This window comes from Pan troglodytes, chromosome 23 (genome assembly GCF_028858775.2).
Source record: "Pan troglodytes isolate AG18354 chromosome 23, NHGRI_mPanTro3-v2.0_pri, whole genome shotgun sequence".
Taxonomy (NCBI): Eukaryota; Metazoa; Chordata; class Mammalia; order Primates; family Hominidae; genus Pan; species Pan troglodytes.
Window position 1 is genome coordinate 44,829,192 of NC_086016.1, and position 25,760 is coordinate 44,854,951.

The 25,760-nt window shown below is 46.7% G+C and overlaps 1 protein-coding gene and 1 pseudogene across 4 annotated transcripts in view; both read right to left on the reverse strand.

Moving 5' to 3' along the window:
- Positions 1 to 20,716, reverse strand: part of ARFGAP3 (ADP ribosylation factor GTPase activating protein 3) — a 60,974-nt gene extending 40,258 nt beyond the window's left edge. For 2 of the 4 annotated variants that reach the window (XM_016938762.3, XM_024352507.3), the window contains exons 1-3: positions 20,460 to 20,707; positions 10,672 to 10,790; positions 4,114 to 4,186 (exon numbers count right to left, since the gene is read on the reverse strand). In XM_016938762.3, the coding sequence (XP_016794251.2) occupies positions 4,114 to 4,186; positions 10,672 to 10,790; positions 20,460 to 20,528 (261 nt within the window). In that variant the 5' untranslated portion in view covers positions 20,529 to 20,707. 4 annotated transcript variants of the gene reach the window in all.
- On the reverse strand, positions 16,623 to 17,199 carry LOC134809699 (cytochrome c oxidase assembly factor 1 homolog; annotated as a pseudogene).
- Positions 20,717 to 25,760: the final 5,044 nt, after the last annotated feature.

The window sequence follows — 25,760 nt, forward strand, 5'->3', positions numbered from 1 at the left end:
ACAGTCACTACTGCTGTCTACACTTTACAGATGGGGAAAATGAAGCACAGAGAGGTTCAACAACATGCCCCAAGTCACATGGGTAGCAAGGGACAGAGTTAGGATTCAAATACAAAAAGGATGGTTCCAAGCACATAACTCACAGCTCCACTGGCTAAACTGAATGACCACTCATCTGAGCCTTCCCTCCCCATGTCCCCCAACCCCTGATGGCTTGAGATGAGAAAGCTCCTTTCTGGAGTTTGGAGGGTGACTCTGCAACCTTGGGAAGGCTTAGAAATAAGAACAGGTAAGTCAAACCAACAGTGCTAAGTTTAGGAACAAGTTTGTGAACATCATGATAATGGGCAAAGGTTTCTAAAAAGATGCTTGAGGCTGGGCACAGTGGCTCATGCCTGTAATCCTAGCACTTTGGGAAGCCAAAGCAGGAGGATTGCTTGAGGCCAGGAATTTGAGACCAACCTGGGAACCAAAGTGAGACCACGCCTCTACAAAAAAACAGAAAATCAATAAAAAATTAATAAGAAACACTGGCTGGGCCCGGCGGCTCATGCCTGCAATCCCAGCATTTTGGGTGGCAGAGGTAGGCAGATCACTTGAGCCTCGGAGTTCGAGACCAGCCTGGCAACATGGCAAAACCCTGTCTCTACTAAAAATGTAAAAAACTTGTTATGCGTGGTGGTACTTGCCTGTAGTCCCAGCTACTTGGGAGGCTGAGTGAGAGAATCACCTGAGCCCAGGAAGTTGAGGCTGCAGTGAGCTATGATTTTGCCACTGCACTCCAGCCTAGGCAATAGGAGTGAGACTCTATCTCAAAAAAAAAAAAACAAAAAACAAACAAACCTTGAAACATCTAAGGCATACTTCTTTTTTTTTTTTTTTTTTTTTTTTTTTTTTTTGAGACGGTCTTGCTTGATTACCCAGGCTGGAGTGCAGTGGCACGGTGAACACTGCTCACTGTAGCGTCAACCCCCTGGATTCAAGTGATTCTTCTGCCTCAGACTCCCAAGTGGCTAGGACTACAGGCATGCACCACTATGCCTGGCTAATTTAAAATTTTTTTTTTGTAGACTTTGTTGTCCAGGCTGGTCTTGAACTCATGGGCTCAAGTGGTCCTCCTGCCTCGGCCTCCCAAAGTTCTGGGATTACAGGTAGGAGCAACCATGCCTGGCCAGGCATATATTTTTAATTAAGAGGGGCAAAAATTGTTTCTTGAAAAGTGAAAAAAAATCTTAGTTATTACAATGGTTTATGGCCTTCCAAAGGTCACCGCTACCTGACAAAATTGTATTCCTTAGTATTTAATTTATCTCATTAGGGAAACATTGGATCCAATTTAAATGGAAAATTATCTAATTAATTGATTTTTATGCTTAGGGACAACGAAGAAAAAAGATTGAGAAACTAGCATTTTGGAAACTGCTATTTTAGACCTCTGACTTTAACTATTTAATTGATATATATATATATATATATATATATATTTTTTTTTTTTTTTTTCCTGAGACAGGGTCTTGCTCTGTCACCCAGGCTGGAGTGTAATGGCATGATCACAGCTCAGTGCAGCCTTGAACTCCTGGGCTCAAGTGATCCTCCCACCTCAGCCTCCTGAGTAGCTGAGGCTATAGGCAGGTTCCACTATGCCTTGCTAATTTTTAAGTCTTTTGTACGATGAGGTCTCACTATGTTGCCCAGGCTGGTCTTACACTCCTGGACTCAAGTGATCCTCTCGCCTCAGCCTCCCGAAGTGTTGGGATTCCAGGCATGAGCCACCATGCCTGGCCATAATTTTTATTTGAAATGCATACAAATTTGATTTCTTATACTTTAGCATATAAGAAACGCCTAAAGGAATTCCATTTACTCCATCTACACCATTTTGGCCTGATAAATAGGTTACCAGTGCTGTGCAAGATTTGGCTGGCTAGATTTGTAAGGCTGCCAGTTCAGTGTTTGAGATAATCAAATATACTGAATTTGTAAATAAAGTTTAAAATGTTTGAAAATCCTTAATTAGGCCAGGCGCGGTGGCTCATGCCTGTAATCCCAGCACTCTGGGAGGCTGAGGCGGGCGGATCACGAGGTCAGGCGATCAAGACCATCCTAGCTAACATGGTGAAACCCCGTCTCTACTAAAAATACAAAAAATTAGCTGGGCGTGGTGGCGGGCGCCTGTAGTCCCAGCTACTTGGGAGGCTGAGGCAGGAGAATGGCATGAATCTGGGAGGCAGAGGTTGCAGAGAGCTGAGATTGGGCCACTGCACTCCAGCCTGGGTGACAGAGCAAGATTCCGTCTCAAAAAAAAAAAAAAAAAGAAAATCCTTAATTAGGTTTGTAAATGGGGTTAAGGAAATCAGTTCTTTAAAATTATAAATTAATTGAATATTTTAAGGTTATTTTTTCACAGAACTTAACACACAATATTTATGTTTGTGTTTAGAAATTAACACACAATATTTGCTATATTTAAAGACATGAAGAATGGGTTTTTTGGTCGGGCGCTGTGGCTCATGCCTGTAATTCCAGCACTTTGAGAGGCCAAGGAAGGCGGATCACTTGAGGTCAGGAGTTTGAGACCAGCTCGGCCAACATGGTGAAACCTCGTCTCTACTAAAAATACCAAAAAATCCAGGCATGGTGACGTGCACCTGTAGTCCCAGCTACTCAGGAGGCTGAGGCAGGAGAATCTCTTGAACCCGGGAGGTGGAGGTTGCAGTGAGCTGAGATGGCACCACTGCACTCCAGCCTGGGCAACAGAGTCAAACTCTGTCTCAAAAAAAAAAAAAAAAGAATGGGTTTTTTAATTTGTAGATTTAAGAAGTTAAATATTAATTTAAATACAAGCATTCCATCCTAACCACAAAAGTCACCCCAGTTATTAAAAATTATCATAAAGAAGCCTCCAGTTTCTCTGTACCCTCACTTCCTGTTTTAATTTTCTTAAAGCACTTATCACTGCCTGTTATTTTCCTGTGAACATATTTCTTTGATTACTCTCTGACTGCCCCTGTCTATAAGAGGGGATCTTGATTATTTTTATTTATAATAAAATATCCCCTATAAGAGGGGATATTGGTTATTTTAATTTATTATTTTGATAATCTATCAACTCACTCTATCTATCACTGATCTCACTCTATCAACCAGGCTGGAGCACAATGGTGCAATCTCAGCTCACTGCAACCTCTACCTCCCAGGCTCAAGAGATCCTCCCACCTCAGCCTCCCGAGTAGCTGGGACTACAGGTATGCACCACCATGATTTGCTAATTTTTGCATTTTTTGCAGAAACGGGGTTTTGCCATGTTGTCCAGGTCAGTCTTACATTCATGGGCTCAAGGCGATCTGCCTGCCTCAGCCTCCCAAAGTTCTAGGATTACAAGCATGAGCCACCGTGCCCAGCTGGGGATCTTGTTTGTCTTGTCTGTCACTATATCCCCAGCAGCTAGCCAACGCTTCCTGTTTATTAGGTGTTTAACAGATTTTTGAATAAACAAGTCAACTGGGTCTGTCCAACTCCAAAACCCATCAGGCTCTCTGCTTCTTCTCATAGGGCCTCCCAAACTTTCAAGTATTGAACTCTTTTTGTTTGTTTGTTTGTTTTTTGGGATGGAGTCTCGCTCTGTCACCCAGGCTGGAGTGCAGTGGTGTGATCTCGGCTCACTGCAACCTCTGCCTCCCAGGTTCATGCAACTCTCCCGCCTCAGCCTCCCGAGTAGCTGGGATTACAGGTGTGCGCCACCATACCCAGCTAATTTTTGTTATTATTTTTTTTTTTTAGTAGAGATGGGGTTCCACCATGTTGGCCAGGCTGGTCTCGAACTCTTGACCTCAAGTGATCCGCCCGCCTCAGCCTCCCAAAGTGTTGGAATTACAGGCGTGAGCCACCACACCTGACCTGTTTGTTTTTTATAAACAGAGGGTCTTGCCATGTTGCCCAGGGTGGTCTTGAACTCCTGGGCTCCAGTGATCCTCCCAAACGCCTGTAATTTCAGCCTCCCAAATGGCTGAGATTACAGGCATGAGCCACTGCACCTAGCCTGAGCTTCTTTACTATTATAGCATAACAAATATTTAAACAAGAAGGAAAATGATGAGTTTGAGATGAACTTACTGCACTAGCGTTTCCTCCGACTTGCATGCATCGCAACTGAAACCATGACCAGTTGGAATCCAACTCTGTAGATCTAAATGGAAAGAATATTACTAACTGTTAATATTTTTTATCCCCAGGAGCAAAATCAGTGAGCTTTTGAGAACAAGGTTTCCTTAGGCTTTAGGATCCTAAAGAATTCTAAGTTTGTGTCAACAAGGACCCACACTTTTGGGATGCTAGGACTCCAGAGTGGATGATGGTTGGCGTGAGCAACCCCTGGCTCCTCTCGTCCTTCCTGGAATGCAGGGCACAGGGACATGACAAGTGTCAGCGGGCTGCTGGAACAACACCAACTCTTTGCCTCCCATCCTTGGTTGGATATGATTTGAAATTTGGTAATGTGTCTGTACTTGAAACAGATGCACTGTTTGGATGTTTTCAGGTCGGTGATCTACTTGTCCAGTTTGATCGCTACCAGAAGCTTGGAGGATGCTCATTCTCTTATCACAAGGTAGAAGAGACCTACCCAACATCACGACCAGCAGGGAGAGGAAAAAACACAAGATTTCATGCTCCTGAAGTGAAAGCTACAAGCACTTCCTGCCCCTTCCACACCTTATGCCTAACTTCTCTCCACTGTAAGATCAAATCTGAAACAAGTAAAGGCAGTGAGTATAGCCTCAACAATGCACATTCACCAAGGGGTCGACGGTAAAGCAACAATGTTAGAATCTTTATACTGAATCCACAGAAATGAGCAAAAAGCAGAGGTTGTTATTCAGTAATAGCTTGCCCTACACTAACTGTAAAGGAATGTGGATATTTTAGCATGAGTATAGGCAGAATACCTTTTACAAAATGGGCAAGGAAGAAAGAAAAGAAAAGAAGCTTTAGGTCCACCAAAACTTTCCTTTGTGCTGCCCTTATATTTACTAATTTCTTTCTTTTTTTTTTTTTTTGAGACAGGGTCTCACTCCATCACCCAGGAATGGAGTGGTGTGATCACAGCTCATTGCAGCCTCAACCAGGATTGCTCAAGCAATCCTCCTGTCTCAACCTCCCAAGTAGATGGTAGCTACCATGCCGGGCTTTTTTTTGTTTGTTTGTTTGAGACGGAGTTGCCCAGGCTGGAGTGCAATGGTGCGATCTTGACTCACCGCAACCTCTGCCTCCTGGCTTCAAGTGATTCTCCTGCCTCAGCCTCCTGGGTAGCTGGGATAACAGGCAGGTGTCACTACGCCCGGCTAATTTTTGTATTTTTAGCAGAGACAGGGTTTCTTCATGTTGGTCAGGTTGGTCTCAAACTCCCGACCTTAGGTGATCCACCCACCTTGGCCTCCCAAAGTACTGTTATTACAGGCATGAGCCACCGTGCCCAGCCTTTTTTTTTTTTTTTTTTTAATAGAGATAGGGTCTTGTTATGTTGCCCAAGATGGTCTAGAACTCCTGGGCTCAGGCAATCCTCCCACCTCAGCCTCTCAGTGTTGGGATTACAGGTGTGAGCCACCATGCCCAGTGAACCATACCTTTTTTTTTTTGAGACACAGCCTCGTTCTGTTGCCCAGGCTAGAGTACAGTGAGGCGATCTCAGCTCATGGTAATCTCTGCCTTCTGGATTCAAGCAATTCTTGTGCCCCAGCCTCCAGAGGTAGCTGGGATTAGAGGCGTGCGGAACCACACCTGGCTAATTTTCGTAATTTTAGTAGAGACGGGGTTTTGCCATGTTCGCCAGGCTAGTCTCGAACTCCTGGCCTCAAGCAATCCCCCCATCTCAGCCTCCCAAAGTGCATACCATTATTAATCTAGAGTTTTACTTATAGACAATCTCAGTAATTTCCCAGCCGCCCTTTGTTTATAACTTGTTTGATTACCTCTATAAGGTCATAAAAAGCGTTGCCTTTCTACACCAACATCATAAAAAGGTTCTCCCCAGTGTCCACCGAGCAGGAGCCCAGATTCTGCCCTGGTCATCATCAACATGTTCTAGGGCTCACTATGTGCCAGGCTGTATCGGGCTCTCTTGCTCGCTCCTGCCAACACCCTGTATGGCAGGTCCTAGTATTCTCACCCTCACTTTCAAGAGAAGGAAAGTAAGACATTCAGAGGTAAGGAACACACCCAAGGCCAGGAAAGGACAGCTCAGATTTGCCTCCCCCCGACCCCCCAACCACATCCCCGCTCCTGCATCCTCAGCCTCGGTCCTCACCTCTTCCTGATGCTGTCTCCTGCTCTGCCCAGGCTGAGTCAGCCTCCCCACATGCCTCACCCCCCCAGGGCCTCAGGAGTGAACTTTTAGCTCCCAGTGTGGCAGCTAAAGCGCTCCACAATATGACACAGATCCTCTCCTTTCACCCTTACTTCTCTTTATTTTCCTATGCATACAAAAAGTCGCTACAAAGCATTTCGCTTTTTCCTGCTTTTATATCTGAAGGTCCGAGTGCTGACCTCAATTTTCCCTCCCTTGTCTCCATTATCTTTTTGTTGTTTTGGAGATGAGGTCTCACTATGTTGCCCAGGTTGGTCTTAAACTCCTGGGCTCAAGCTATCCTCCCACCCCGGCCTCCCAAGTGCTGGGATTACAGGCGCAAGCCACCATGCCCGGCCTTGTCTCCATTATCAAAACCTCACCAAACCTTCCAAGTTCACTGCAAATGTTACCTCTTTTAAACTTTGCCTTATTTTCCAACCAGAAGTGGGCACAGGACTTAGTTTCCATCTCTCATGCATAACTTTGCAGTCTATCTTCTTATTTACGTTGTATTTAAGCCTGTCCCTAACCCCAGGCCAACAAGATCGATGCAGGGATCCCATTCACCTTTAATAAGCTCATGAAATACGTAACGGCAAACTTGAGAAGAAACAGAGCTAGAGGGGAGGAGCAGCCTGAAACATGGAGATCCCAGTAATGGAGGTGAAAAGGGGCAGAGGTCAGTTCAATCAGGTCCACTCTGGGAGCAGTCAGCAACCAATGCAGTTTGCCTTCTCCACATACTCTTAATCTGCCTTCCCCCCTTTGCTTGGCAAAAGCCATAACTTATAAATTATTTTTCCTCTGTAAATTTGTTGACTTGAAATTCTAGTTAAAGAAAAAAAACTCCACTTAAATATGCACACCACCCATGCCACACAGGAAGCAGTGCATGTGTGTGTGTCTGGCAGTGGGAGGGGAAGAAGAGGGGAAAAGTATTCTAGAGGAGAGACTTTATATATTTTGGGGCTGCTTGGATTTTTTCCCAATTAGCTAGTGGTTTTTTTTGTTTTTTTTTTTGGTGGTTGTTGTTGTTGTTGTTTGAGTCAGGGTCTTTGTTCTGTCACCCAGACTGAAGTGAAGTGGTGAGATCATAGCTCACTGCAGCCTCAAACTCCCACGCTCGGCTAGGTGCTGTGGCTCATGCCTGTAAACCCAGCACTTTGGGAAGCTGAGGTGGGTGGATCACATGAGGTCAGGAGTTCAAGACCAGCCTGGCCAACATGGTGAAACCCCGTCTCTACTAAAAATACAAAAATTAGCTGGGTGTGGTGGCGCACACCTGTAATCCCAGCTACTTCGGAGGCTGAAGCAGGAGAATTGCTTGAACCCGGGAGGCGGAGGTTGCAGTGAGCTGAGATCATGCCATTGCACTCCAGCCGAGGGGATAGAGTGAGACTCTGTCTCAAAGAAAAAAAAAACAAAAAACAAATAAAAAACCCAAAAAACTCCCAAGCTCAAGTGATCTTTCCACCTTGGCCTCCCAAAGTGCTGGGATTACAGGTGTGAACCACTATGTCCGGCCCCCCAGTTTTTTTTAAGGAACAAAAATGTTTAAAGAATAGCTCTTCTCTGCCTTAAAAATAACAGCAAAAACAATACTGAGTACCTTCTCATCCTTGACTTTTTCTTGCCCAAATCCTAGACTCCTGCCCTAAGGTTGTATCATGAATTTTAATTGTTGTTTTTGAATCATTTACAAGCATCGTGACTCATATAGTTCTATTTATCTGACTTTTAAAAGGTCAGTGATTAAACCTGCAATGGCCCAAACAGATCCTGCTGTACTGCCCCTCAGGCTCTAGGTCACTCCTTCCCTCAGGGAGGAACACATCATAAAACCACCCGATTTCCTGGAATGGCTTAAACTGGAAGTATTCTTTAGCGATGAGGAAGAAGGAGAGGTTATAATGGGCGAGACTTAGCAGAAAGAAAGAGGGAAAGAACACAGTAAAGACAGAAGGAAGAGAAGTAACTAGGTATTGCCTTGAGTCTAGTCTTCATCTGCTCTGGGCAGAGTAGGTTACCATAAGTTAACCGGTAATGATCAATCTGGAAAACAAAGTACATTAAAAACAAGCTTTAGCCGGGGTAATCCCAGCACTTTGGGAGGCCGAGGCGGGCGGATCACCTGAGGTCAGGAGTTCAAGACCAACCTGGCCAACACGGCGAAACTCTGTCTCTACTAAAAGTACAAAAATTAGCTGGACGTGGTGGCACATGCCTGTAATCCCAGCTACTTAGGAGACTGAGGGCAGGAGAATCATTTGAACCTGGGAGGCGGAAGTTGAGGTGAGCCAAGATCGTGCCACTGCACCCCAGCCTGGGTGACAAAGCAAGACTCCATCTCAAAAAAAAAAAAAAAACCCAAAACAACAACAACAAAAACCCCAAGTTTGATTCAATGGGGAAAAGACAGTCTTTTCAACAAATGGTGATGGAAAAACTAGGTATCCGCATACAAAAGAATGAAGTTGAACTCTTACCTGACATTGTGAACAAAAATTAATTCAAAATGAATCAAAGACTTAAAGGTAAGACCTAAAACTATAAAACTCTTAGAAGAAAACAGAAGGCAAGGCCAGGCACAGTGGCTCACGCCTGTAATCCCAACACTTTGGGAGGACGAGGGGGGTGGATCACAAGGTCAGGAGATCAAGACCATCCTGGCCAACAAGGTGAAAGCCCATCTCTACTAAAAATACAAAAATTAGCTGGGTGTGGTGGCGCGCACTTGTAATCCCAGCTACTTGGGAGGCTGAGGCAGGAGAATCGCTTGAACCCAGGAGGTGGAGGTTGCAGTGAGCAGAGATCGCGCCATTGCACTCCAGCTTGGGCGACAAGAGCAAAACTCCATCTCAAAAAAAAAAAAAAAAGACAAAGAATTATAATAGATTTTATCCTATAGAAACAAATGCTCCTTTTTAATAATCACGTTCTATCAATATTTCAATATTCCTTAAGTCATAATATAAGATTGCTTGCCACAATTCCAGATGGGCAGCCTAGCTGGTTCCTTCCCTAGAAAAGATGGAGTAGGGAAATCTCTGGAAATTGTCTGGGGGAGGCAGCAATGACTAAGCCATGGCTGTTTGAGGGTGCTCTGCACAAGTTGTCCTGGCAAGGGCCTGTGGCAGGTGACAGGCAGGCCTTGCTTAGCTTCCAAGCCCTGGAGATCTTTCCATTATTTCTTTTATTATTTCAATTTATTTCACTTCACAAATAGTCCTGCCTCCCACTGGACTGTGGGGTTATCCCATCAGACTGTCAGTCCAAAGGTGGTGTCTTCTTCTGATGCAAAAGGCCCCATATGGGCTATTGCCATAGAGTATCAGAAGTAGAAGACGGTTTACTCACCAGAGGGGCCAATGCAGCCCAAGTCTTCAGATAAAAGGAGAAAAAAGACCTTCATGTTATAAACATTTGAAACTGCCACTAAAAATCATTCACTCAGGCTTTGTGATATTAGTGTCCTTGGAAGCCAGAGCTATAAGATTACGCTGGAAGTGAAGCCCTGATACAAGGAGAGTGTCTCATCATTGACATAAACTCTCCACTTTGGAGGACATAGGACAGACCCACAGCACCTGATTCCCCTTCTCCCATGAGTCTGTACTTTGTACTGCCGAATTATTAGAAGATGATTGACATAAATCGGTTTTTCATAGCTTGTAACAGAATTCCTGAAACTGGGTAATTTATAAAGAAAAGAAGTTGATTTCTTACAGTTAAGGAGGCTGAGAAGACCAAGGTCAAGGGGCTACATCTGGTAAGAACCTTCTTACTGGTTGGACTCTGTAGAGTCCAGAGGCAGCATCGCCTAGTGAGAACGCTGAGTGTGCTAGCTCAGGTCTCTCCTCCTCTTCCTATAAAGCCGCTTACATGATAACCCATTAACCCATACCAATGAGAGCTCAATCAATTCTTAAAGGCCTCACCTTTTAATACTGTATGGCAACACTGAAAATCACATTTCTTTCTTTCTTTTTTTTTTTTTTAAGAGGCAGGGTCTTACTCTGTCGCCCAGGCTGGAATGCAGCGGCAAGATCATAGTTCACTGCAGCCTTGACTCCTGGGCTTAAGTGATCCTCCCACTTCAGCCTCCTGAGTAACTAGGACTACAGTTATACATCATCACACCACAACATTTTTTATTTTTTGTAGAGGCTGAGTTCGCTTGAGCCCAGTGAGCTATGATGGCACTACTGCAGCCAAGGTGACAGGTGACAAGGCAAGACACTGTCTCAAAAAAAGAAAAGAAAAAAGGGAAAAAAACACCCATGTAACAATGTAATCAATCTCACCCCAATGAGAGAAGATTCACTTACCGAATAAAACTCAAGTGAACACCAAGTGACCGGTGGGACCCTGAGCAATCAATGCAAAGGAACACTCCATAGGTTATGCTTGCCCAGCTGGGATTTTTGGCACCACAATCAAAACACACCTGAAAAAAAATGTTAAATTCAGTTACTAATTTATGTTAGCCAAATAAATTATCCTGTAAGATACAGTAAATGACTTAGCTTGAAAACTGTTTAACCTTTACAATGTAAACTTTGGGATTGTATTACTAGAAAATATCTCACCTAGGTTTTTTTAAAAGCCTCAAATTTCATGCTCTTTTATTATTATATTATATATAATTATATTAATTATAAATTAGTATAGTTAATTACTATATTATGTATTTTTTTATTCTGAGACAGAGTTTCGCTCTGTCACCCAGGCTGGAGTGCAATGGTGCGATCTCGGCTCACTGTAACCTCCGCTTTCCAGGTTCCATTGATTCTCCTGCCTCAGCCTCCGGAGTAGCTGGGACTACAGGCTCACACCACTATACCCAACTAATTTAGTACTTTTAGTAGAGATGGGGTTTTACCATGTTGGACAGGCTGGTCTCGAACTCCTGACCTCAGGTGATCCGGCAGCCTCGGCCTCCCATAGTGTTGGGATTACAGGCACGAGCCACTGTGCCCAGTTTACTACATGATTTATATAGTATATTACAGATTGTGTTATATATATATTTATTTATTTATTTTTGAGACGGAGTCTCGCTCTGTCGCCCAGGCTGGAGTGCGGCGGCACGATTTCATCTCACCGCAAGCTCCGCGTCCCAGGTTCATGCCATTCTCCTGCCTCAGCCTCCTGAGTAGCTGGGACTACAGGCGCCCGCCACCAGGCCCAGCTAATTTTTTGTATATTTAGTACAGATGGGGTTTCACCGTGTTAGCCAGGATAGTCTCGATCTCCTGACCTCGTGATCCACCCGCCTTGGACTCCCAAAGTGCTGGGATTACAGGCGTGAGCCACTGCGCCCGGGCTATCATGTATATATTTTAACAATGCACACTATACATAGTGAAGAGAATTTAGGTTTGTGTACCATCTCAAACATGCCTTATCCTTGAAGCATCAGCAGGGATCCTACCAGTCATGTAAAGGAATGCTAGTGAGGGAAGCAGCCCTGCCTAGAAACACTCCAGCCCTACCATCCTTCCTGGCAGTGGCTATACCAGATGGCAGGCTGTTGCGCATATTGCTTCTCTCCTCAGCCAGAGGAAGAGGTTGTGGCAGCCAGACTCCAAGATGGCCCCAATGAAACCCACCTCCTGGTATTTGCATCCCGTGTAATCTCCACCCTCACTTTACCAAGGTGATCTGTGTGTCTATGTGTGTATGGCAGAAATGACCATGTCATTTTTGAGATTGGGTTACAAATGACACTATGGCCTTTTCCTGTCTCCCCCACTCTCTTTTTCTCTCTCCCTCCCCACCTTGGATCACTAGCTCTAGGGGAAGCCAGGTGCCATGTCTTGAGGACACTCAGGTTGCCCTGTGGAGAGGGTGAAGTGCTGAGGAGTTGAGGCCCTCAGTCCAACTGCCAGCGAGGAGAGGAGGCCTGCCAACCACCATGTGAGTAAGCTCCCAGATGACCTCAGCCCTGGGCCAACAGCTTGACTGCAGCCTCATGAAAGACCCTGGGTCAGAAGCAGCCAGCTAAGTCACCCCCAAATTCCTGACCCTCAGAACTATCTGTTGTTTTACGATGCCAAGTTGGGGGTGATCTGATACACAGCAATAGATGACTAATACAGAGAGATATTCCTTTACGAGATGCTGTGCCCTTCTCTACCTCCACCGCCTCACTCTGTCCAGGTCACTTTGATAACTCTTAGATGGAGGTTCATAACCGAGGACTACGTTCCCTGCCCACTGAGGGCACTGAGAGCTCTTACAGGGGTAGAATCTTTCCCTTTTGCTAATCTTTATGGCTTTTTTTCTTTTTTTTAAGGAGACAAGGTCTGGCTCTCACCTAGGCTGGAGTGCAGTGGCACGGTCCTAGCTCGCTGCTTTATGGCTTTTTTTTTTTTTTTTTAAAGAGACAAGGTCTGGCTCTGTCACCTAGGCTGGAGTGCAGTGGCACGGTCCTAGCTCGCTGCTTTATGGCCTTTTTTTTTTTTTTTTTTTAGAGACAAGGTCTGGCTCTGTCACCTAGGCTGGAGTGCAGTGGCATGGTCCTAGCTCGCTGCTTTATGGCTTTTTTTTTTTTTTTTTTTTAAAGAGACAAGATCTGGCTCTGTCACCTAGGTTGGAGTGCAGTGGCACGGTCCTAGCTCACTGCAGTCTCGAACTCTTGAGCTCGAGCCATCCACCCCCCTCAGCCTCCTAAGCAGTTAGGACAAGTGTATGCCACCGTGCCCAGATTTTTTTTTTTTCTTTTGTAGAGATGGGGATCTTGCTATGTTGCCTAAGCTGGTCTTGAACGCCTGGGCTCAAGCAATTTGGGCCCTCTCGGCCTCCCAAAATGCTAGGATTACAGGTGTGAGCCACCACGTCCGGCTCCTGTCACCTTGCTTTCCTGTCCACTAGCACAGAACCTGCACATGGTAAATGCACAATAAGTGTTTGCTGAATAGTTGTGTACTTTTAAATCTCACACACAGCCTGAAAAATAGGCTTACCCATGGTAAGCATTCAGTAAATATTTGTTACTCAAAAGAATAACTTTAAAAATGTATTGCCAGCTCAAAAATTACTAGCCCCTTCAACACTGACACTGAAGCCCAACAGGAGCATAAAAGTACTTTAAAATACACAGTGCTAACTAGCAGAGTCACGCATCGGAAGTGTGCTGGGCCCATAAAATACACAGTGCTTGTTGTGGAAAGTAGTATTTATAACTCATTAAACTCCGAATAGGGAAAAAATTCCTCTAATAGAATTGTTTTTAATCTTTTTGCAGGAAAAAAAATACATATTAGATATATAGGCTGGGTGCAGTGGCTCACACCTGTAATCCTAGCACTTTGGGAGGCCAAGGCAGGTAGATCGCTTGAACTCAAGAGTTTGAGACCAGCCTGGGCAACATGGCGAAACCCTATCTCTACCAAAAAATTAAAAACATTAGCCGGCGTGGTAGAACGTGCCTGTAGTCTCAGCTACTCAGGAGTTTGAGGTGAGAGGATCGCTTGAGCCTGGGAGGCGGAGGATGCAATGAGCGGAGACCATTCCACTGCACTCCAGCCTCAGCAACAGTGAGACCCTGCTATCAAAAAAAAAAAAAAAAAAAAAAAAAAAAAAGGTATACTTTATAGGCAGAATCACTTATGTGAAGGTTGTCCAACCTATCATTATCAAGCAAGATCTGGCTTCTGGTCTTTTCAGGGCAATACAAGGGCAATACAAGAGAGGAAACACGAGTGGGTTTTCTAAAGCCCCTCACCACAATATGCTCACACTGATCGCACACTGAATAATCGGGGTGGAGTGACAACTGACACAAAAAGAGGCCAGGGGATTTACTTTGGTGTTTACTGATCACCTGCTGTATGTCAGACATGTGACAGGTGATGAGGTATGAAAAAGTAGCAGCACAAACACTAGCTGAACGCTTATTGGTGCTAGTCTTTAAAGAGCTCACTGAGAAGTGGGGAAGACAGACGCGCAAATTCAAACGCCCTGTGGTGATGGCCATTGGGGAACCCTCTTCTGTGGGGCATCAAACAAAACGACAGACTCTGCCAAAAGGTGCTGTTCTTCCCCGTCAGGCTGTGTGTAATTTCTCACCTAGTCACTCAACTACCAGTTGCTGTGCACTTACTATCAAGTGTACCTGGCACATACCAAGTGGACATACTAGCGTGGTTCAGGAAGTCTGCCCACATGGAGCCCACAGTCTAGCAGTCCAGTGGGCAAGACAATTAGTTACAAGATTGTTTCCTAGTAAGCAAGGACAGGATGCAAAGGGTTTTTGGTAGAGGTGATGGCAGAGATTTTGGGTACACAGCCCAGAGCAGGCCAAGTTTGAGAATCACTTCTGAGGTGGTCACCAGACTGGCTACAAGAAGAGAGCAGTGAGGTTCCTAATGAGGCAGGCAGCTTTGGCATCCTCCGGACCCATCACCTAAGCTAAGGGATTGCTAAAATGTAGCCCCATGAGGAGGGGGGGGGCATGTCTACCTTATTCACCTGAGCTTGGCACCATGCCTGGCACAACACAGGTGCTCACTAAATGCAAATGCACATGATGGAGCAGTTTATAGGGGTAGAGGAGCTAACAAGTGGAGACTGGGACATGTGGAGGTCAGAAGTGGTGAGAAATACAGGTCTGGCTCCCATAAATGCTGCCTTGATCCTCCTGCTATACCAGGAGGCTATGCTTTGGAAGCAGGGACTGCGCTTTGATTTGATATGCAATCCCAAACCAAAGTCAAGATGTGGCTTTTAAAGCAGAACATCAGTTCTTATGGTGATGAGCAAGAAATAGCTTTTCACTGACAATTTGTTTTGTTTAATGATGAGAATAATTAGTATACAAATAATAATAACAGCTAATATTGAGTGTTTAATTCAGGCACTATTGTTGGCACTTTAGCCAATTTCATCTTCCTAACAACGCTTTCATTAGTAGGGTACTAGTAGAAGGTACTATGATCATCCCCATCAGGGCCAGCTTCCTGGGCATGTGTGTGATCTACGCAGTCGCAGAGGGCCCCACACTTAGAATAAAAGAGTGTGTGATTGGCTTAATGCTCTGCTGTCTCATCTTGAAAAATTTTTTTTTTTTTGAGATAGGGTCTCACGCTGGAGTATATGATATGATTTCGACTCACTTCAACCTCTGCCTCCCGAGCTCAAGCAATCCTCCCACCTCAGCCTCCCGAGCAGCTGGGACCACAGGCATGAGCCACCATGCATGGCTAATTTTATTTTTTTTTTGGTAGAGATGAGGTTTCACCATGTTGCCCAGGCTGGTGTCAAACTCCTGAGCTCAAGCTATTCATCTGCCTCGGCCTCTCAAAGTGCTGGGATTACAGGCGCCACCGCGCCTAGCCTCATCTTGAAATTCTTTTTTTTTGAGATAGGGTCTCGCTCTGTCGCCCACGCTTGAGTGCAATGGCGTGATCTTGATTCACTGCAACCTCCGCCTCCTGGGTTCAAGCAACTCTCCTGTCTCAGCCTCCCGAGTAGTTGGGATTACAGGCACATGCCACCACGCCTGGCTAATTTTTTGTATTTTTAGTAGAGATGGGGTTTCACCATGTTGCCCAGGCTGGTCTCGAACTCCTGAGCTCAGATGATCCACCCACCTTGGCCTCCCAAAGTGCTAGGATTACAGGTGTGAGCCACTGTGTCTGGCCGAAATTCTTAATACTGTTCAAACAAGGGCCCTGCATTTTTCATTTTGTACATTTCACAAATTATGTAGCTAGTCTTGATCTCCATTTTATTTATTTAATTTTATTTTATTTGTGTGTGCGTGTGAGATGGAGTCGCTCTCTGTCGCCCAGGCTGGAGTGCAGTGGCGTGACCTTGGTTCACTGCAACCTCTGCTTCCTGGATTCAAGCGATTCTCCTGCCTCAGCCTCCCGAACAGCTGAGATTACAGGCACTCGCCATCATGCCCAGCTAATTTTTGTATTTTTGTAGAGACGGGGTTTCATCATGTTGGCCAGGCTGGTCTTGAACTCCTGACCTCAGGTGATCCACCCGCCTCAGCCTCCCAAGGTGCTGGGGTTACAGGCGTGAGCCACCGCGCCCGGCCTATTTATTTGTTTTTTAAATCAACGAATGTTTTCTTAATTCTGATTCCTTTTATCATGTGCTTTCTTAAACAAAGAACTTTCACATAAATTATCTTATAATAAGAGTTTCTTTCTGATTCAGTTTAAAAATGACAATAGCATTCGTTGTGCCCAAGTTAGAATTATACCAAAATTACCATATGCCAGCACATACAATCATTCCACTGGTGGCTGGAAAATTAGCTTACGGGAGTGTCTGTCACTCAGATGGGCCATCACCCCTGGTGGGCACATGGTGGAGATAAGGGAAGGCCAGACTAGAAGAAAGCTGGGTCTTTTGGATCGTTTCTACTCCTTTTTCACTTCTTCACCATTCTCCCCACTGAGCTTGAACATGGGAATCTGCTGGCCATCCTTGGGCTCTAGGAAGACCTCATCAAGGTGCCACCTCTGAAAGGGGCACTTCTGGATGAGCTGACATGGAGATGGCCCTCTGACTTGGATCCAGAGCTAGGAATCTTCAACTTGGCATCAGCAATGTCCACAAAGTTGTGCTTGGTGAGTCTGAGACAGTGAATGTTGAGAAGAGGGCCCAGAGCTCCCTGTGCCTTGGGATGGCTATGCACCTGCTCCAATGCCAACTGGTAATACAAAGCCCTGGAAAAAGTCTTTTGTATGCAGTAATACACAAGGGCCAAACCCCCAGTACCGAACACATTGCCGAAAAGGACCATTTTTTCCTTGAGGCACTGGCATCCTGCTGCCTGGATACTTTTGCCACCTCACAGCACAACTCTCTTGAAAATCATCAAAGGCAAGTTGTTCTGTAAGCGACAGAAGCACCATGCTGCAGAGAGCATGAAGAGCCCTTCTGGGCGTGGGATGGTGGTGGTAAATCTTCATCTCCATTTTAAAGAAAACTAAGGAATTACTGAATTAAGTATGACAGATAAGAAGTGGCCACTTCTTAGTAATTCCTTAGTGGAAATGCCCACAATGGGGACTGGATCCCATGCAGTCTGTTCCCAGAGCCACTCTTCCCGCTCCACCACACTGTGCTTCAGAGCAGAAAACATACCACCTGCCGTCCTGCATCTGCCCTTCATCTGTCCACTAGACTATAAGTTCCCTGAGGACAGGAACATACCATCAGTGTACATACCTTTCATGCTCTACACAGTGCCCAGCATAGCATAGGTGCTTAATGAATACTTGTTGAATGAATAACCCAACCCATATAAAAGTAAGGAATGGTATAGCAACAAAGAAGGATTTCACAAACAAGAAAATTCACCCTTGGCCAGGTGCGGTGGCTCACGCCTGTAATCACAGCACTTTGGGAGGCTGAGACAGGCGGATCACTTTAGGTCAGGAGTTTGAGACCAGCCTGGCCAATATGGTGAAACTCCATTACTACTAAAAATACAAAAATTAGCCATGCGTGATGGCACACGCCTGTAGTCCCAGCTACTCAGGAGGCTGATGCAAGAGAATCGCTTGAACCTGGGAGGAGGAGGTTGCAGTGTGCCAAGATCGCACCACTGCACTCCAGACTGGACAACAGAGCTAGACTGTCTCAAAAAAAAAAAAAAGAAAGGAAAAGAAAAAAGAGAATTGACCCTCATGACCTTTGATCTAGAGTAAATCATCATACATGAGACGAAGAAATTGGATACCATGTTCTAAAAGTAAGCCGACTTGTTTTTCTTTGATTACCTTTCCTGGCTCATGTATCTTAGAGCTGTCTTTTATGACCCCAATTTTAAAATGCTATTGTTATCTTCGTTTAGGTAAGGGTTTCAAACCAATGATCAAATAAAAGGTCTCAACCAAGAAATATAGCACATTACTGTTAAACATTACCAGAAAACATTTTTGCTCATTGCTTTTATTAATCTTATTACAGAATATAAAATTTTTCACAGGTGTGTTCTTCATCATAAAAACAGCTGCCATTTATTGAAGACTATTATATGCAGTTCCTACTCTAAGTGTTTTTCTTGGATTATTCCATTTAATCTTCACAATAACCCTCTGAGTTAGGTCTAGTTCATGCCCCATTTTCAGAGGAGGAAGAAAGGGACAAAGTGGTCAAGTAACCTGTCCAAGGGTGACATACCTAGAAAGTAGCAGTTTGGACAATACAAGCCTGTCTCTCAAAAGCCTCTTGATATAAAGACATTGATTTCTAATTTAAAATTATCTTTGAATTAAATCAAAGAGAATACATGTTGATGTTTCTGAGATAAAGGTGACAAAAAAATATAGTTTACACATTGCTAACCGCAGATCCCAATCTTGACTAAGTTACACAGGACCCACTCTTTATCAACACATCAATCTAAATTTAAAAATCAAGGCTGGGCGCGGTGGCTCACGCCTGTAATCCCAGCACTTTAGGAGGCCGAGGCGGGTGGATCACTTGAGGCCAGGAGTTTGAGACCAGAGTGACTGACATGGTGAAACCTCGTCTCTACTAAAAATATAAAAATTATTTGAGTGTAGTGGTGGATGCCTGTAATCCTGGCGACTCAGGAGGCTGAGGCAGAATTGCTCGAACCCAGGAGGCAGAGGTTGCAGTGAGCTGAGATCGCACCACTGCACTCCAGCCTGGGCGACAGAGCAAGGCTCTGTCTCAAAAAAATTAAAATTAAAACGTTAAAAAAAAAAAAAAAAAAAGAACATTAAGGCCAGCATGGTGGCTCATGCCTGTAATCCTAGCATTCTGGGAGGCCAAGGCAGGAGGAGGCAGGAGGACTGCTTGAGCCCAGGAATTTGACACCAGCATGGGCAACATAGCAAGACCCTGTCTCTACAAAAATTAATTAATTAATTAATTAATAACAATTAGCTGGGCGTGGTGGTACAGCCCTGTGGTGTCAGCCTCATCAGGAGGCTGGGAAGGAAGGATGGCTTGGGCTGGATAGGTCAAGGTTGCAGTGAGCTAGGATCAAGGCACTACACTTCAGCCTGGGTGACGGGGTGAGACCCTGTCTCTAAAAAAATAAATAAATAAAAATGTGAAATCAAGAGAACAGTAAAGAAACGGGCACTGGAGAATTCCTGGAGCCTTTCTCTTAACTTTCCCACATCCATCAGACATCACCTCCAATAAACTGTTTCCTTCCTCACCTAGGCTGGAAAAAATATGGGCTCCCCTGTACCATCAAGACTTAAAACCAACAGAAACAACCTATTTTGTAACACTCGGGAACGTTCTATGCCAGCATGTCGAGGTTCATGACCATGCTCAATAACAGCTGTTCCCTTCGGGAAGTGACAGTGGGGACCAGACAAAACTCGTGTCACAGGAGGGGCGGGGAGAGTCCACGCTGACGCGACAGCCCTTTGCACTCTCCAAGTCCCTCTCCGACCCGACGTGTCACCTTAGCCCCCTGCGTCACCCCAACGCCTCCAGCCAGCTGCGCAAAGCTGTAAAAGTTCCACGGAGGGAACAGCCTCTGGAGACAAAAAAAAAAAAAAAAAAAGGAAACCTCCATCTCCAAAGAGAACCGAGGAGAGGGAGGAGGCTGTGGTGAGCCTCCCTGGCCAAAGCGACAAAAGCCGGAAGCCAAAGCGTAGACCACTCGGCAACTTTATCGGAAGAGAAACTGAGGCAGGCACCGCAAGGCCCGAGGAGCCAAGCCGGCTCCAACAGGCGGGGTCGAGCTCCAGGGTGGCGCTGGGGGAGCCGCGCTTTCCCCGCATCCGGCGCCAGCAGCCGGGGTTTCCGAGCCGGGAGCTCCCTCCTCGCAGCGCCCCCGAGGATGCCCCCGCCCCCGCTCAGAGCCGCCGGTGCTCGCCCCCCGCCCCAAGAGCTCGCTGGGGGGTGTGCCCGCGCCGCCGCCCCCGGGAACGCTCCCCGGCTCGCGTGAGGACCCCCGCGCTGCGGCCTCCCGCCCGGGCCCCTCAGCTGCCCGGCCCCGCCCGCCCCGTCCCGGCCAGGCTGCCGCGGCCCCACAGTGCGACGTGTCACAGGCCGCGCCGGCCCCGCCTCCCAAGCCACGGCCACTGGCGCCCGCAGGGGCCTCCCGCCGGTTCCCGCAGGGATGCCAGGCAGGCCCGCACTCGCCCGCGGCCGCTACCTTGTTAGTGGGCACCGAGCGGAGGCGCTTGAAGATGGTCAAGATGTCCTGCTTGCTGGGGTCCCCCATCGTCAGCTGTGAGCCGCGGCGCAGTGGGCCCAGCCAACCGGTAAGAGCCGACGAAAAGCGGCTACCGCCTCAGCAGGAGCGACGAGGCCGCGGGGGCGGGGCTGCGCGTAACGGTCAGGCTCCGCCCCAATCCCCGCCCACGACGGGGCCCGCCCACCGCCGGGGCGCAGGCGCCGCTCGCTTTCCCTCCCCGCCCTCGCTTCAGCCGCGCCGCTGGCCCGACCCCAGACGCAGCACGCGCGTGCGCAGGAGGCTCGCGCGCCATTTGCGGCGCGGCTCCACGCCCTTAGCGCTGGGCGAAGCCGGGCCCCGGTGTGGCTGCCTGCCACGCGCGCTGCCATAGGATCCACCAACGTTTCGCCTGGTCGATCGCCATTTCGCCTAACGGGCTGCTTCCATGGAACGGTCAGAGGCAGGGGAAGGGGCGCACGCGCCCTCCTTCGGCACGAGACGGACGGAGAGCCCGTGCCTTGACGCCGGACCTTAGCTGGTTGCCGTCCCTTTTTTTTTTTTTTTTTTTTTGAGACGGAGCCTCGCTCTGTCCTCCAGGCTGGAGTGTAATGGCGCGATTGCGGCTCCCTGCAACCTCCCTGGTTCAAGCGATTCTCCTGCCTCAGCCTCCCGAGTAGGTGGGATTACAGGCGTACATCACCACGCCCAGCTAATTTTTGTATTTTTAGTAGAGACGAGGGTTTCACCATGTTGCCCAGGCTGGTCTCGAACTCCTGACTTCAGGTGATCCACCCACCTCGGTCTTCCAAATTGCTGGGATTACAGACGTGAGCCGACGCACCCGACTCTTTTTTTAATTCTTGCCCTCAGCTCACGCCAGGCCCTGGGTGGAAAGCTTTCTTTGCCCGGAAACTGGCTTTCTGAAACCAAGGGCTTTTGTGTCACGTTCATGGAGAGATGGCAGTGCGGGTTGAGGCAGAAGTGCTCAGTCAGAACTGATGAGTCCAGATGAGAAGCTTGACTTTTAACCCCAGCCCTCGGGGCTGCACCCTACCCTCTGGGAAACAATTCCAGCCAGAAGAGTTTACACTCAGCAGAAGGTGCCTCTGTCACCACAATGGGTGTGGAGCCACTGGAAAGAGGTTGGGTGATAGTGAGGAAGGACAGCAGGTTTTGGCATCAAAGGCACTACTTTGGCCTCAATCCCAGTTCAGCCAGCTGCTTCCTAGCTCTGTGGCCTTGATCAAGACACTTACCTTCTCTAAAGCATGGTTTATTTGCAGTCTCAGGGGCTCATGCCTGTGATCCCAGCACTTTGGGAGGCTGAGGCGGGAGGATCACTTGAGCTCAGGAGTTCAAGACCAGACTGGATAATATGGTGAAACCCCGTCTCTACAAAAAATGCAAAAATTAGCCGGGCATGCTGGCATGGGCCTGTAGTCCTAGCTACTTGGGAGGCTGAGGTGGGAGGATCGCTTTAGCCCAGGAGGTCGAGGCTGCAGTGAGCCAAGATCGCACCACTGCACTCCAGCATGGGCGACAGACCAAGACCCTGTCTCAAAAAGTAAAATAAAATAAACCATGGTTTATTCATCTGTACAAAGAAATTAAAGAATCAGTGCTGAGTAGCACAGGTGAGCAGCTTCCTAGGGATATCCTGAAGAGCCTTTGGTGGAGGCTTTCTACTGTTAGAAGTCAGGAAATGTACACTCCACCTATCTGCTTGGAGACCCTCGGTGGCAGTTGGGAGCTTGCAGACAATGTAACTTATAAACCCAAAGCTGCAACTTTTCCAAGAAAGGGAAATTGATTATCTTCCAGAAAAGTACATTACTTTTGCAGGTAGCTCTGATGGTTTAAAAGTTCTTCCTGTATTGAGTCGAAGTATAACACCTGTGCTTTGTGTCCACCAGGTACTAGTTTGGCCTTACGCAGAATACCGGGCATGTTTATGAGCAGTTTTATCCTTCCTGATGGGAATGGGAATGATGGTCCCATTTACTACTTGGAGCTGAAATCTTACTAAGTTATATTATCAGAGTAGGGCAGTCTAGCCCATTCTCCACCATAGAGATTGAGGAGAGGGAAACAAAAGCAGTAAATTATAGACAGTATCTACACGAATAGGGGAGGAAGGAGTAGGAGGTACCATTTATACACTATGGTTGCTTAAGTGTTCTTCATAGAACTTAGCATCTAATACTATAATATATAATATTCTATCTATATGTATCTGGCTCTAATTGAATACAAAAATATATATTTCTGGCCGGGGGCGGTGCCTCACACCTGTAATCCCAGCACTTTGGGAAGCTGAGGTGGGTGGATCATGAGGTCAGGAGTTCGAGACCAGCCTGACCAACATGGTGAAACCCCATCTCTACTAAAAATACAAAAATTAGCCAGGCATGGTGGTGGGCACCTGTAATCCCAACTACTCGGAGGCTGAGGCAGGAGAATCGCTTGAATCCGGGAAGCAGAGGTTGCAGCGAGCCGAGATCACACCACTGCACTCCAGCCTAGGCGACAGAGCAGGGCTCTGTCTCAAAAAAAAAAAAAAAAAAAAATATATATATATATATATATTTCTTGAAATCAAATGTTTTTTCTCCTTTCTCTTTTGAGGAGTCTCGCTAGAGTGCAGTGGTGTGATCCTGACGCACTGCAACCTCTGCCTCCCAGGTTCAGCCGAGTCTCCTGCCTCAGCCTCCTGAGTAGCTGGGATTATAGGCGCCCGCAACCATACCTGGCTAATTTTTTTTTTTTTTTTTTTTTTTGAGATGGAGTCTCCCTCTGTTGCCCAGGCTGGAGTACAGTGGTGCCATCTTGGCTCACTGCAACCTCTGCCTCCTGGGTTCAAGTAATTCTCCTGCCTCATCCTCCCGAGTAGCTGGGATTACAGGTGCATGCCACCACGCGTGGCTAATTTTTATATTTTTAGTAGAGATGGAGTTTCACCATGTTGTCCAGGCTGGTCTCGAACTCCTGACCTCAGGTGGTCTGCCCACCTCGGCCTCCCAAAGAGCTGGGATTACAGGCGTGAGCCACAGCACCCGGCCAATACACTATGGTTGTCTTATCTGTCAGTTGCTTAAGTGTTTTTCATAGAACTTATTGGCATCTAATATTATGATATATAATATTCTATCTATCTGTATCTGCCTCTCCTCAATTGAATATAAATTTCTTGAAATCAGATCTATTTTTCTACTTTTTTTTTTTTTTTTTTTGGAGACAGAGTCTCGCTTTGTCACCCAGGCTGGAGTGCAGTGGCGCAACCTCAGCTCACTGCAACCTCTGCCTCGTGGATTCAAGCAATTATCCTGCCTCAGCCTCCCGAGTAGCTGTCTGTAGGCAGCTGCCGCCACGCCTGGCTAATTTTTGTATTTTTAGTAGAGATGGGGTTTTACCATGCTGGCCAGGCTGGTGTCAAACTCCTTCAAGTGATCCGCCCGCCTTGGCCTCCCAGTGTGCTGGGATTACAGGTGTGAGCCACTGTGCTCAGCCTGTTTTTTCTACTACTTTATCCCCAGCACCTAGAATAATGCCTGGCATATAGTATGCATTCAATAAAGATTTGTGGAATGGGCTTAGAATGTAGAAAGCTACAAAGGCTCTCCCTCCCAATATCATAATGAGAAAAGCTGGATAATCTACCAAATTGTAACTTCTGTTGAGCCCATCAGAAAGCTGAGGTTGCAAGGCAACCAAGTAACCTCAGCGCCAAAGAGAGACAACAGAAGCCTCTCCAAAGACAGAACACAAGAACCCCTTCACCTTTGGCAGAGCGCAGGAGAAAGAGGTTACTGCCAAACTAGTTGGCAACAGGAAATCGGCTATAATTTTAATGAAGTCTTAAAGGCCAAGTGTAGGTTGGCATGTGAGTTTGGACTAGCTGGGGGCCTCAGATACAAAGGGAGTTCACATTCATTCATAAGCCCTTTTTAATAAACCTCCATCAGAAACCGTACTTCACAAGGAAGATGGGGACTGGCAAAGAGCCCGGAGAGAGACCTCTCTGTGGGGTGGGCATCCAGCTGCTCAGGAACAGGCACAGACCCCACCTGCTTCCTCTGGACTCTTCTCTTCTAAAAAAGCAGGCTGGGCGCAGTGGCTCATGGCTGTAATCCCAGCACTTTGGGAGGCCAAGGCGGGCAGATCATCTGAGGTCAGGAATTCGAGACCAGCCTGGCCAACATGGTGAAACTCTGTCTCTACTAAAAATACAAAATTAGCTCGGCGTGGTGGCGCACACCCGTAGTCCCAGCTACTTGGGGACTGAGGCAGGAGAATTGCTTGAACCTGGGAGGGGAAGGCTGCAGTGAGCCAGGATCAAGCCAGTGCACTCCAGCCTGAGCGACAGAGGGAGACTCGTCACAAAAAAAAAAAAAAAAAAAAAAAAAAAAAGAAAGAAAGAAAAGAGAAAGAAAAAAAGCAAAAGCAGTAAATTCTGTCTCAGGGAATGGGCAAAGATCTGTTGCTGCCAGGGGAGGGGTAGAAATAAAACCCAGTAATCCAAATTCAAATGCAAAAAAGGAGGGGGAAGAGAAGCAGAATCCCTCTACAATCCAGGGGTTTGCCATGAGGATGGTGGGAATGTTGAGAAGGCCCCACCCTTGAGCATCCTGGGCTACACATTTTTTTTTTTTCTCGAGACGGAGTCTGGCTCTGTCACCCAGTGCAGTGGTATGATCTTGACTCACTGCAACCTCTGCTTCCCAGGTTCAAGCAATGCTCCTGCCTCAGCCTCCCAAGTAGCTGGGATTAACAGGCACCCGCCACCACACCCAGCTGATTTTTCTATTTTTAGTAGAGATGGGGTTTCACCATGTTGCCCAGGCTGGTCTCGAACTCCTGACCTCAAGTGATCCGCCTGCCTCGGCCTCCCACTGTGCTGGGATTACAGGGGTGAGCCACCCAGCCCAGTATTGTCCCTCTTGTAGAGTATTTGCATTCTAACTCTCTTTGCTGTTCGCCTTTCATGAAGAGATCCTGGCATAGCTATGGCCAAATGAAGCAGCATTGTGTTTATTTAGTTCATTTACTGTTTAATAGGAGCTTGCTGAAAGCCAAATCCCACCCTAAAGAGAAACCAGACATGGCTACATAGTCATATGATGAATCACAAGTGAGAATACGCACAGATCCTGTCCCTTGCCCCTGGAAGACAACACCTGTGGACTTTGCTTAGTGCCAAGCGAAAACAAGTGAATGCTATCTCTTTGACATATTCTTTCTGTATAGGCCAGATACATTTGAAATGAACTTACTGGGGCCAGG